Genomic DNA, 13,772 nt, shown 5'->3' with positions numbered 1-13,772 from the left:
TTAGCTTTGTTTACTGCATTGTTTTGAACCTCAACCCATTGCATTTTTTGCCAGGATTGCCCCTTGAGATGAATCATCTAATTTTCGAGGGGGTCCAATTGCACTCTCATGGTTTCCGCATGAATTTCTCTCCTAACCTTTTATATCTGGCTTATTCAATTAGATATAAGCTAAAAACGAGTGGGATTTCCTGCGCGGATTTGTAGAAAGTGACATTCTTGCATGTGTATCCACTCCGAGCCAATGGCAATGATCCACATAAGTTAAAAGCATTGGCCTCTTTCAACCTCCCCCTCTCTCTGACGTTGTGACACAGCAGGAACCATGAGAAGGGTCAGCCACTGCCAGTTGTACAGACATGGACCACTGTGTTTATGTAGTCCCTAGACATTACACTACCCAGAATCCACTGTGACTCAACCAGGCTTTACCATGAAGAACAATAGGACCAGAATAGATCACTATTTTGCTGCGTCACTTTATCTCACTCACCGGGCTCTGTGGGGGTACACTGGGGGATGTCGGCCGTATTTCATTTTTGTTCTTCCCTACGTAATGGAACCATTCGGCAGGAACCCCACGTGTCACGCAAGGAATCTGACTCCCCGCAGAGGAGCGAGGATGGAAAAGTCAGATCTAAGAGAGATCAGGAGGAGTGGGTCCCAGCACACTAGAGAAAAACACATCCGGACAAACTGCATGACAAACATAATTTGATATATTTCCAAATGGGGCCGTGTAACGTATTTCTGGGGCAGTGGTGTACGTTTGGTGCCTTATTCACACAAAATATTAAAATGCCTCACAAAGATAATTGTAAATCATATTTTTTTTCACCAAGAGAATGGGCCAGTCCAGGAGCATCTCCTTGCTCAGTGATGCCTTGGTTTCCTCCAACCCCCTTCAATCCTCCTCCTCCTCTTCTCCTCTTCCTTTCCCAGTCCTGTTAAGACTACGTGCAGGAGACAGATGGAGCTTGGTTAGGCCTTTAGATAAATATTTAGGTTGCATGTTTGACAAACGAGACGGTCTCTCTTGCTTCGGAGTGCTGGAAGCTGTGAGCGACAGGGGGCTCTGCTCTCAGACATCAGACATCAGTCTCCTGACATCCGTGGCACTGCCAGGTGTGACGCTTCTCACACTTCTCTCTTCTAATGAGAAAGAAATAAAAACAGCGAGGTGAAAAGCCCCTGTTTGGGCTCTCCTGCCGGGTGACACTCCCTTGGTGTGAGACAAGCAGCTATGAGGGGTCTTATAATGGGTTGGATTTTGTTCCAGATTCGTTGGAACTCGGAGCGCACGGTAAAGTGTTTAAAGACCTGGTTGCCTAGCGATACTGTCTGGTCTGGATCACAGGGCTGGGGTGTGGAATGGGAGAAGAGCCACCTGGGTAGACTCATGTGCTGGACTCGGGGAAACCAGCAGAAAATGGGTCCCTGGGTTGTGTGTGCATATGTGTGTGTGCGTGCACGTGTGTATGTCAGCATGGTGCGTGTGTATGTGTGTGTGTGTGTCTGACAGAGAAAAGGTGAAGAACATGACAGTACATTCTGCATTCTTTGTGAGAGACCATTGTGTGTATTTATGGAACAATTTAAGTAGCAGGTAGAGCAGTACATCATACCAATTCTGACGCCTGTCTCCATCACTGGTTTGGTCATCTCTAACCTCCCTGTTTATTCTAAGACCACATTGTTGGTTACTCAAGAGAATCTCTACTCAGAAAGAATGTTTCAACTTTATCTTTGTTTAACAAATGCTGGACCCTACAGAATACTGTATGCAGTCTAATCTCTGTGGAATGATAGCTCAAAATAGGTCAAATTTATATCGTCTTGTTTTTGAAATATGAACAAAATATGAAAAAATGAACACTACAAACGATGCAATTAATGTGTTGTCAGGCATGGGGGTGGGGGGGTTGTCTCCTGATCTATATTGGGACAGCTTCTTGGCCTTTTTTTATCCAGTATGCTGCCATTGTATTGAGGCCAACCAGCTGTGTAGGACAGCGGGCCATGTACACTTCATTTATTTATTTTTATCTAAAGTGGAATTCATATGAGCCCGGGGTTACAAACACATGAATGAGCCCAGTGTGCCCATTTCTGCTTTGACATCGACCATCGCTGTGGAAGTTACGCGCTCATTAAGCAGGGACACGTCAATATCCCAGCATGCCTTTCAAAAATGCCTTTGCATCTCCGCCACAAGGCCTAAGCAGGGGACAGAGCAAGGAAACAAATTAAGTTCATAAGTGAAGAAGTTCATGTGAGGAAGTTCAAATGTTCTTATTCATGTCTTATGGGGTATTTGCATGGAAAATATATTTGAAAGTGTATACCAAAAGGTACTGTACACCAAATTGTACATGAAGTCAAGACTAAAAAGCTGTCGTTAGTGGTTAAAGATCGTATACTGCAAATAACCACAATACACACAAGATTATGAAATATTTGTTCACATATATTTTTATAACATAACATTTTGAAGTACATTAAGTACATTAAGAAATAGAAGCTACAGTTTATAAAACTTTCCAGCAGAAATCAATGATGGGCCAGCATCAGCCTTTTTTCTTTAGCAGACAGGTCTATTTTCTATGTAAAAAAAAAGAAAAGAAAATCGCTACATTTTTTTTGTTCTGCACTACCTTTTATTTCCCATGAAAGCACCAGCTGTCTGCGTCTCTTCTTCTTCTATAAAATATAAATTATTGAAAAATATTCAAATGTTTGTGAACTAAATACATTAAAAATGATCTCAATAACAAAAATACAGAACACACTATAAAATATACAAAAAAACGACATCCAAAACAAAACAGGTTTCCTACTGAATCGTTTTGAGATATGCTAATATCACAACGTATCTGCGTATGCATGTAAGTAGATTCACTAAGATCTGTGCAATACCGTGTTTGTGACATGTATCAATATAGTCTGAATGTTTCTTCCTGACGGTTGAACAAACTTCATTTGAAGTCTAAACAGGCATAAGGAATGTTTCACGTTAATAGGCAAAGATATTCATATGCTGACCTACTAAAAAATGTGACTGGCTTCAAGGGCATAGTCGAAGACAAGTTACTGTACATACATTTAAATATCTGAAGAGTTGCCCTGGCATAAAACATTTGTTGGAGTTTAAAATAAAAACCTGAACAGTGAAAAGAAAACAGTGATTTGAATCCTGGACATGGACATGTATAAAAGACGGAAGCAAAGCAACTGACTGTCTTGATCTGCTAAAGCATTCACATCTTACAGCAGGATCCCATGTACTGTATGTGTGAGTGTTTGTTCGTACTAACCGACTAATGGAGAGACCAACATTGACGCTTCTAGGCCAACCAAACATTTACCATGGACAGATACAGTATCTCTTTCTCAGAATCCGAAGGGGACAAAACATGCAGTTCAGGAAAAGTTATTTGCCAAGTCTTAAAGCTGAGTTCTGTCCAACAAATCAACAAAAGATTAAAGCATATTGGAAACAAAACAACAACAAAACAAAACAAAAAACACTTTCAACTGTTTCTGGTGTCTGACCTCCAACATGGCAGAGGGTACCCCAACACACCGTTACCCAAGACCTCACATGGATTTGGTTATTGTTCCTACTTTGTCTCTTGCTTATTTATTTTATCTGGGTCTTAATCAAAGCGTTATGAAATACAATCTGTACAAATAGACATTTCAAAAGCTATTATCATCAGTATGGGTAACATTCGGCCACTGTAAACAATAACATTTGTATTTTAAGCTGATATTTCTTGACTTTGGCTTTTCCCATAAGGCCTGCGTACTGTTCCCACTGACAACGTGGATGACGATGGGCCACTGCCCAAAATGTAACCAGCACATCTACAGTGAAATCTGAGCGAGCTGCACAAAAAATATCAATTTCATATAGCCTTTTATCCGTTCCATACACTGAGTATGGTGTCATTTTTGTCTGTAGGACAGAAAGGGATGTACAAATAATCATTACAAAATTAAATTTATATAGTAATGCCACTTGTTTCCAACTAGTCCTGTCCACAGACTCTATATGATGGGCCTGCTTGCCAGTGAGTGTCTGGCAAGTAGACACTCCATTTAGCAAAAGCCTCCCAACAATGCAATGGTACAAGAACTTAAACCACATCCTTGCTGTCAATCATTCTTCATCAGACATCACTGATCAAACACCAATCTAGAGCTCCCTGCCCAGGGCTATCCAATCTATCTCAAATAGCCTACCTCACATTGAACACTCCGCTATTTTGTAGTTTACACCTCCTTCCTTCAGCCTGTCAATCCACAAATTCCCTCCTACCATATCTCATAACCTTCTCATAACAGTACTGCATAACACAATTAATGTGTAACCATAGTTACAACAGTACTCTACCCACATTCTAAAAGCTTTTCTCATAAACAGTGCCTCAACCAATGATGCAATTCATTAAGCTGTTACCTCAAGCATTGGAGCGTTGGGACAGTACGAGTGAACAACTTGTGCTTAGACAAATTTCACTATCAAATGTGACTATCCGAACATTGCCTACTCTCATACTGGTGTTAAGACAGTAATGTATGCAAAATGCTAATATGTTTTTCTACGTTTTGTGAGCAGGGTACCTCTGCAGCAAAACGGCAAATGTGCAAACGCGAAAGCGTCAGTTTTAAAAGCAACGGCTACTTTCAGTTGTCTGTCTATTCTACACTCTTGCTATGAGTCAGTAAGGCGGCTTCAGCACCTTTTGAGAATGAGTAGATGGCCAGTATCTAGTGTCATCTGATAACCAAATCAGCATGTTTCAGTTCTTGGCCTTTGAAGGGAACACACAGGACTACCATTAACCTCAAACGATACAGCGTTTGGCTTCAAAGTAATACCTTCATCAACATAACAAAAAAACAAAAAACACAGAAACCCTCCCTCTGTGCCTCCACAGTAGGATCCCTAACGATAATACTGGCACAAACGCTTCTGAAACAATAGTAAAAAATGAAACACTTTTTTTGGTCCAAGCTGAGAACTCTTCCCGTGCCTATTGTGTGCAGCGAGGCAGAACAACACTGAACATCTAAAAATGATAAAGTCCCATTTTTAATTTTGGCAACAGATTTTTTTTTAACAGGAACTTTCCATTCATGCAATGTCCACCCCACAACGAATCATTCACTCTTTCTCTGCCCCCACCCTCAATGTCAGCCTTGTGCTACTTAGGCAAAATGCTAAGACACTCTCCTCTAACAATTAGCTTTCCGTTTACCTTGAGCTGCTAAGTAATACCTGTATATAATACACAATGCAACAGAGTATGAATTTGCACTTTTGGCATGTGCTTCCTTTTAAACTGTCATCTGACAGGGGCTCAAAATGTTTCTAAGACCACAGTTAGATGTTAAGAACAAATGTGTTTGGTCCCAAAATGGCTGCCCAGTCTACCAGACGATAAAGACCACTTTCTGAGCCCCCGGTCTCCTTGGCTGCTTTGCTCTCCTCCTCTCTCCTTCCGTCCCTCCATTTTCACTCGTCCGTATCGGGCTTAACGTCCAACATGGCGTGGAGCTCTTCGGGGGTGTATCCCAGCAGGCTTTTTAAGTCACAGACAAAGCGGTAGACGTAGCGTTTCCCTGACGTCTTGTGGATGATGTTCTTGTCATAGTAGTAGCGCAGGCCCCGGCTCAGCTTCTCGTAGTTCATCTTGGGCTTGTTTTTCCTCTTGCCCCACCTCCGAGCCACCTAATGCACGGTCACAAAGTATTCAGTTATAAAGTATATTAAGCATGTAATACAGTAGGCATGTTATAAATGTCTAATTAACATGAACCAAATGAAAACCTAATTTTGAAGGTGGACAACAGGTGAAGGCCCAGATACCCCAAGGAAAGCCCAGAGGAAACTTTGGTCATCTGAACATGTTGGATACCTCAACAAAAAATCAAGTCTTCTTATCTGTGCACCTTATTCTCACCAGTTAGAACATCTCATGAAGGCACTAAGGGTACTTTCACACCTAAAGGTCTAGACCAAGGTCTGAACCAGAATCCCGTTTGGCGCTTTCACATTTGTTATTTTTTATTGATTAGTTCCATAACTTCGCTTTCACACCAGCGGACCAAAGGATTTTTGGTGGCAGACCTACATTATGTCGTCATCACTTGCATGGGGGTGCGTCTCCCTATACTTGACACTGATTGGTTTGTGGATGCACGCGCGTCTGTTTGATCCGAAAGTGCGAACCTTTGATTTTAATTTTACATTAGGCAGCAGCGAACCTTGGTTCGAGCTGAGACCACCTCTTGAGGTCGGACCAAAGACCGAGTCTTTGATCCACGCACCGTGGTCCAGGAGGTTTCACACCTGTCAATTTGGTTCGGATCAAACTGGAAAGTCGGAAAGCACGGACTAAACAACGTAGGTGTGAAACGGTCCTAAAATGTCAAGCTAATCTGTCTAGCAGCTCTGAGCCCTCAACCGTGCAACGGTGGTCTGGGAAGGGGGGTCACCACCTCTCACCTCATCGGGGTCAGAGAGCTTGAACTCCCAGCCATCTCCCGTCCAGCTGATGAATGACTGACACGACTTGTCCGTCAGGAGCTCTAAGAGAAACTGCCACAGCTGGATAGGTCCACTGCCTGCAAAACAGAACACAGAGAAGAAGTCAAATATACATGAATGGAAAAGATGTCTGGTATGTCTCTAATGTAATATGTCAACACAACTGTTCTCCTCATGCTTCTAATTATCAGACTGCCTGGGGTCGTTTGTCTGACACTAAAATGAGACAATGTGAAAAGTTATGGCGGAATTAGTGGAGGAAAATATGTCCTTTTTGAGCACAAGGGACCTATTCATCATCACCTCTCTTTGTCTGCTAGCTGCCCTGTGCAGAATGTGGTGCTGGGGTCTGCAGAATATTTTTATCTCTTTGTATGAATTCCATAACGATGAAATCACTGTGGTGTCTTCATACAGCATGGAGCCCCATATCTTGGGACTTGACTTCAGAAGAGTGTGTATGTTTATGTGTGTGTGTGTGTGTGTGTGCGTGCGTGGGTGAGTGTGTGTCGTTGGGTGTGTCAGTGACTGTGTGTATGTGTCCGAGAAATAGAGCTTTGAAAAGAGAGACAGAGAAAGAGAAAGACAATGTGTGTGCGCGTCCTCATTCACATCTGTCTGTTTATACGTGCAGACAGTGCAGACCAACCCTCAAATGCCTCAATCCCACACACATTATGCATCTGAAACTGCCTACACTTTGGCACACTAAAGTATATAACCCTAACCCACACAGTTCTGACCCTCACTTTGTATCTTGTCATTAAATAATGGTTGCTTAGTTGTCTGTAATGTCTAGGTATGCATAGAACATGCAATGTTCTGTAAATGCATTTACCTGGTTATTAAATTTATTTTGTAGACTAAACAATTTGACAAAATAGGTTGACCTGGACTGCAAGTTTATTAGAAGTTTATTACATTAGTGTGGGGAGGAAGGAATGTAGAAGCCAGAACAACAACAAGGTGTGGTTTGCGCCGCGCTCGATTCACTTTGGGTACTCTTTGATCTTGTGGTTTCGGCACAAAGACAAACTCTCCCTGTTCTAGTCGTGTGTGTGCGTGTTCATATCACACCTGCCTATGCAGCACCTCCTTAGCAGCGCTGGAGCTGAGAAAAGCAGCGTTTCTGAGCGACCTCACAAGAGAGGCCCTTAGATGACGCGCGCCGCTACTTTCAGAGAAATAGAAGTGTGGGTTGTAACACTTGAGAGCAAGGCAAACCGATTTCCCAGATCCCTCTTCGCTCAGAAAATAACAACATACTGTATGCTGAAATGGGAGAGTGGATGTAGCGCCCCTCGTCTCCGCAAAAAAACAACCCACAGTGCCACAATGGGTCTCCTAACACTAAAAGCTTTGAGGTGCATTCCTAAACCCCTGCTACTGTAAGAGTAGGTCCTCACATGGCAATACAGTGCCTATTTAGCAGTCCCCCTCCCCCAGCTCTCACGCAAGTGTGTAGGCGACCCCTCCAAATTTTTTTTTTCCAAAAATATGTTAAGAGCCCCTATGCACAATGAGCCTCATTGAAAAAGCATACAGTGTAGCGAAAGGGTGGGGGTCTGGCATTCATAGCACTGTTACAGACCTGCCCTCAGGCTCTGATGAGACTCCAGAAAAGACGGAGGGATGGAGAGAGAGAAAAAAACGAGGTGGCGAAGGCAAGAAAAAGAGTAAAAGAGTGTGTCTGTAAGAGAGTGGGAGAAAGACATTGTGTGTGTGTGTGTGTGTGTGTGTGTGTGTGTGTGTGTGTGTGTGTGTGTGTGTACTAAGCCCTGTCGGCGCCTTCTGCATCTGCAGAGGTGACAGAGGTGTGGTGGACTTGTGATGAGAAACACTTATCTCTCAGTTCCTTATCACTCACCGTCTGCCTCCAGCTAGGCCTGTATGACAGAACTACATGTCCCTGTCACAACTGGGTAATGACACTGAGGCAAATGTTGATATAAACATACATTCATACATTTGGTGTATTACATAGGGGCTGTGATGGCCCACTCCTCCTCCAGAGCAGTCTGTCCCTCTCCCCCCCCCCCCCCCTCTCTCTCTCTCTCTCTCTCTCTCTCTCTCTCCTTCCCTCCCTGTATGGTGAGAAAATCATCCTGCATCCTTTTGGAGCCTACTGCAGACTAGCTTTAGTTCTGATGGACAGCATGTGTAATAACAGCTAATACCAACGGTTGCTAGCCAGACCATCTAATTTTTCCAGAAAATTTAGGTCTTTTAGTTCAGTTCTGTTTCTCTTCTTCCCTTTCGTTCTGCATGCCTGTAAAAAGCTCTGAGATGCCTGTAAAAGCTCTGAGTCCGGCCAGTAGAATTGTCTGAGTATGCATTAGGCATTCAACATGAGTCTGTGCTGTCTGCCTTAGCAACCGTCGGCGCATTGTGTCTGCTAGTTTCTTTTTCAGGGATAGACCTGTAGATGATGGGGCCAGCATTTCAAATGATTGAGAATTATTTGAATCATTCCAGCCTTGACTTTGATGTGTGCTGTATGTCTTTTTCTGCATTATCAGTGTCATGTTCATATGTTTCGTATGCTTCTTTACTAGACATGTAGCAATACAATGAAACGATTAATGTATAAATGAATGACAGCAATTTGAATGCATGTTTTGAGAATAGATAACCAGGCAGATTGGGAATGAACCCGACTGCAGGGCACAGTATAATGAAATCTGAAGCGTACATTGTCAATGACGTACAGAACGGGTTCTGGCATTCCCCCTTCCCCCTCTTAAAAACCTTGTGACTACAATTACCAGAGTGGAAAAGTCCCAAAAGATTTGAGCTTAACAATAAGCAACTGTATTTAAGTGTGTTTGCCGCTTTTAAAGTGTTTATATTAAAATATACAGGTTTATAAGGGTGGTAACTGGAGTTACAAGTCCTTAAATACTAACTTAAATTACAAACAGCATACGTGGATTAAAAATAACAACAAACGTCTTTTCAAGTGCTGCAATTTTTTACACAAGAACCTGAATCCGCCATGAAAGAAGACTAAAATAGAGAATGCTAGACTTTGTCTTTTTATACGTCTAAGATCTTTACGTTTGAATAGAATATGGAGGCGAGTTTTTCGTAGTGTATGTAAAGAGGCCTAGAGAGATGAACAGATAAGCCGACTCCAGGCAGAAGAGCAGAGTGTAGGTTAAGTTTTTTTGAGCTGTGCAGGCGTTGCTAAGACGACCTGGAAAATAGGTCACGATGCTGGCCGCAGATAAGTGTGCAGATGAGAGTGTAAGACGTGCAGCGCAGAGTGCCGTGGAAAGAGCAGGGCTAGGAGCAGCAAATGTCTTTGTTTCCTGTCAGACACATGACTGGGGCCGCCAGGGTTAGAGGTGTTTCTGAACTGATGTTAAGCGATGAGCACGGTTATGTTAAGGCAAACCCACACCTTGCATGACAGAGGACACCCATACAAATATTACAGACCCCCTCACTGAAAACATTTCTAAAATGAGACAAAATAAAATGACTAGAATGAAAAAACATTGCTGGAGAACCAGCGAGGTAATATAGCTCACATACTGTCGAAAGAAAACCAATCCCAATAAAGAAACTGACCATACCAAGCACCAACCAACTAGCATACTGTAGGCCTATGCCAGATGTTGTGTGTGTGTGTGTATGTCTCACCTGTGTAGCCTGCGAGGGCTGCGGCTGGGATGACGGGCTTGTCCTTGCTGAGGTCCGAGCGCTCCCTGACGTAATCCTTGAAGGTACCCTTGGGCTTGTGTCCGTGCAGGGCACTAGGGTAGTCCTCGGAGTCAAAGCTGTCGTAGGATGGCACGCGCTGCAGACTGCCGAAGGAGGACTGGCTACTCCAGGACTGGGTGAGGCGGTCGCAGCTCTCGAAGCTCTCGATGCTCTCGAACGAGTCCTGGCCGCCCAGCTTACCTGAAGGTCAGGGAGAGGCCGGGTGGGAAGGGGGAGAGGGAGGGGGAGGGCACGCCAAGAGAAAAAGAGCTCAGATGATTGTTTGAGTGGTGGTCATCAAGCTATTTTGTTCCTGTGTTATGGAGGAAGTAATAGAACTGCAGTAGATACAGTACGAAACATTTCTAAGCGTAGAAATCTTTTCACACCCTGTGTGTTCAGTCCAAACTTCATTATTCACTGGACTTGTATTGTGAGTTTGTGACTTCATGAATCAGTGTTAAGAATATGAAAACAGACTGTAGGAATAGCCCACACAAGGGGCTTTCGGCAGTAAATAAGCCTTTCTCTGTCAACTGAGCATTTTTGTGCAGTATGATGTAACCTTTCTCCATTTCACACCCAGCTTCGCTTGTACGAACACCATTTAGTTTAGTCTAATTGGAAGACTTTGTGCAAATTGCTCCCTGCTATTCTTAGCCTTCAGGAAAGATATGAGGAGACTTTCAATTGCCGGCTATTAAAGAATGACGCATAATAGCTACAGTGCCTCGATTGATGCCCGCAAATCTTCAATTGTGAAAAATTGAAGCCACATGTTACGTTCCGTCGGTGCCACAAATACTTTCCCACGTCGAGGGAAAGCAAAATGCCAGGCTAAAATCCCCTCGGATTTATCACGTCCGGAGGTTTGGACGTACATTGCAGGCAAATGCCCAGACCATAGGAGATACTGTGCGTGATACTCCCTCAAATATACTTCCATTTATTTGTTCAGCTGAGGGGATTGGGAGAAGAAAATCCCAGCTTTATTAGTATCAATGTAAACCACACTACAAATTGTTCTCCAAACTATGAGAGGGGAACGTGAGAAGATGTGCATGTGGCACAGCAACCAGACGAGCTGGTGAGAAGCCTGCGCTGCTTGTCTGACTGGTTAACACCTCGCCGTCCTTACCGAGAACCTCGAGTGGGAGATGAGAAGAGAGAGAGAGAGAGAGAGAAAGGTTATCTAGCATGAGGTATTTCACCTAAAACCAAGAGGCGGGACCAGCCAGCTCGAAGATTGCTTTGTGGCTTTGTACATGTTCAACCATGACACAAAAACAAGATACTTTTTTCTTCTTTTTTCTCCTAACCCTGTCTCAAATGTGTTCGTTTCAGACAGGTTTGTTCGAACCACAAGTACAACCATACAGCTGCTTTCTTCTAGGTACGTGCACTGTTGTGGCAAGACTTGATTTGACAGCATCAGCGCTATCACACACCCATGCACACACCCATGAGAATGCCCGCACACAAACACGCACGCACGCACGCACACACACCACTTGTGTGCCTCAATAAATTCATATCGGCCTGAGAATGCCCGCACACACACACGCGCGCGCGCGCACACACACACACACACACACACACACACACACACACACACACACACACACACACACGCCTCAATGAATTCATATTGGCCTGACAGTATGAATTGACCTGAGTGTGAAGGCTACCTAGCATAGCAAGAACAACTACACTCAACACTGACTTTAGTAGAGAGCCTTCCAGCATATGGTACCCTGTCCAAAGTGCATGACCCCTCACCTCTGCTGATGCGTCCCACACACATGTTGTCAGGGGAGACCACCTCCTGCTTGACTGTGAAGTAGTGGCCCTGCAGTGGGTTGAGGGGCGTGTCCCGGAGAATGACGTTGGGGTAGTCGCTTTCATACTTGAGCGACAGCAGGTCCTCTGAGCTGATTGGGTGAAGCGTCTGGTAGGACTCTGTGATGAAGCCCGGCTCGGAGTACTCAGAGGGAGGGACGCACTGAGCGTGCTCAATCCCATAGCCTGGAGGAACAGCAGTGGGGAGGGGGTTAAGGGAAGGAGAGAAAGAGAGAGAGAGAGAGTGATTATGCAATTTGGTGATATATTTCCTAACTTTGCAAGCAAGTAATCGACAGTTACTACATAGCACGGGCATTCCTTCCATATCCTGACAAATAATAAATCAGTGGATGCATAGGATTTTTACAATCCTCTACTAGAAGCATATAGAGTAGTACTCTAGTATGAATATCAGAATAAAACCTACAATGGCCTATGGTGCTTTTCCCCTCAGAGATACTTACTGACAAAGTAGTCTGAGGTATAGCGGGATTCCTGGAAGCTGGAGGTCAAGCCGTTGACGTTGGGGAAATGCTTTGTGTCTTCTTCATGAAAAATAAATTGTGAACATCACTGACCCCGTCATTGATTTCCTGTATCGTATGACTGCCATCAAGGCTGCATCTAGTTTCGGGCTTGGCTGATGAAAGATTAATGACCTGAGGTAAATTGTGTCTTTCTCTTTGGCTCCTGTTACTATGCTAAATGCTAACAATGCTTGAAATTGACCTCTTTAGCACTTTAGCACCGTTTAGACCAGTTGTGTAATAACACTATGCACACTAGCAAGGCTCTACCCCGGTTTGAAGGGCACAAGGTTTTTCTTACTACTTTATCAAAGAACCAAACTACCGGGCTGAACTTCAACTACCTTTCTGAAGCATCTCTAAATGTTCCCAGAGAATGTCTCCCACAAAGTCCGGTGCCAGATCCAGGAAGCGTTCCTTCCCAAGCGCACACAGGCTGGCCCCGTTCATACAGAACTTGTGGTAGTCCACGTTCTTCAGGCTGAACTCGTTCACCGTCCACGTCAGCCATTCGCCCACATGACCCTCGGTCCACTGTCTGGGGTCTGGGACAAGGTGGACAAGCAGGGAAACACATTATAATTGAGTTACAAATGGTCACTGTCACACACAAGAGTTACACAGGGTCCTAGAAGATACTCGCACTGAAAGCTACACACTTATGTACTAAAAGCACACTTAATGTGTTCTACTTTGACCATGATGGTCATGAAAATGTCTTGAACTTATAAACCTACATTCTCAATCTCAACACTATAAAAGCTAAATTGTCACATGAGCAGTTTCAGTGGTCTTGATATTAGCACTTATATGCTAACAGAGAGTGGTGGGGATTACTACAGATAGTAGCGGTAGCTGCAAGTGGGCTAGCTTCAAGTGGGCTAGCTCAAATGTGTAGACACTAAGAAGACAGTGGAACCCCATCCATTTCAAGACTGGCTGGGGTTCTCCAAATAGCCAAATTACCATTATGTGGTCTGCCTCAATTTAGGAAGCATAACTCATCATTTTCAGTGTCTGTCTCTCCACCCCTGCTTTCTCGGGATCGTACAGCCTGTCTATGTAAACAGTGTGTGTTGTACTTTGACTAATACATGTAATAAAGCCAAGAGACATAATCATATCTGTCGTCATATTGGTGGA

General features: G+C 43.8%; 1 protein-coding gene across 4 annotated transcripts in view; it reads right to left on the bottom strand.

Annotated features, from left to right (window-relative positions):
• Positions 1-5,483: 5,483 nt before the first annotated feature.
• ets1 (v-ets avian erythroblastosis virus E26 oncogene homolog 1) overlaps positions 5,484-13,772 on the bottom strand; it is a gene marked incomplete at its 5' end in the record, with an annotated part of 39,102 nt that continues 30,813 nt past the window's right edge. For 3 of the 4 annotated variants that reach the window (XM_084444605.1, XM_084444604.1, XM_084444606.1), the window contains 6 exons: positions 5,484-5,736; positions 6,514-6,632; positions 10,201-10,461; positions 12,040-12,285; positions 12,567-12,647; positions 12,974-13,174. In XM_084444605.1, coding sequence (XP_084300731.1) covers positions 5,521-5,736; positions 6,514-6,632; positions 10,201-10,461; positions 12,040-12,285; positions 12,567-12,647; positions 12,974-13,174 — 1,124 coding nt within the window. In that variant the 3' untranslated portion in view covers positions 5,484-5,520. The remainder of the gene's footprint in view (positions 5,737-6,513; positions 6,633-10,200; positions 10,462-12,039; positions 12,286-12,566; positions 12,648-12,973; positions 13,175-13,772) is intronic. The other variant, XM_084444607.1, reaches the window with a different exon arrangement.

This window comes from Borostomias antarcticus (assembly GCF_949987555.1).
Source record: "Borostomias antarcticus genome assembly, chromosome: 1".
NCBI lineage: Eukaryota > Metazoa > Chordata > Actinopteri > Stomiiformes > Stomiidae > Borostomias > Borostomias antarcticus.
The sequence above is the reverse complement of the archived record's forward strand: the minus strand, read 5'-3'. Positions and strand labels throughout refer to the sequence as shown.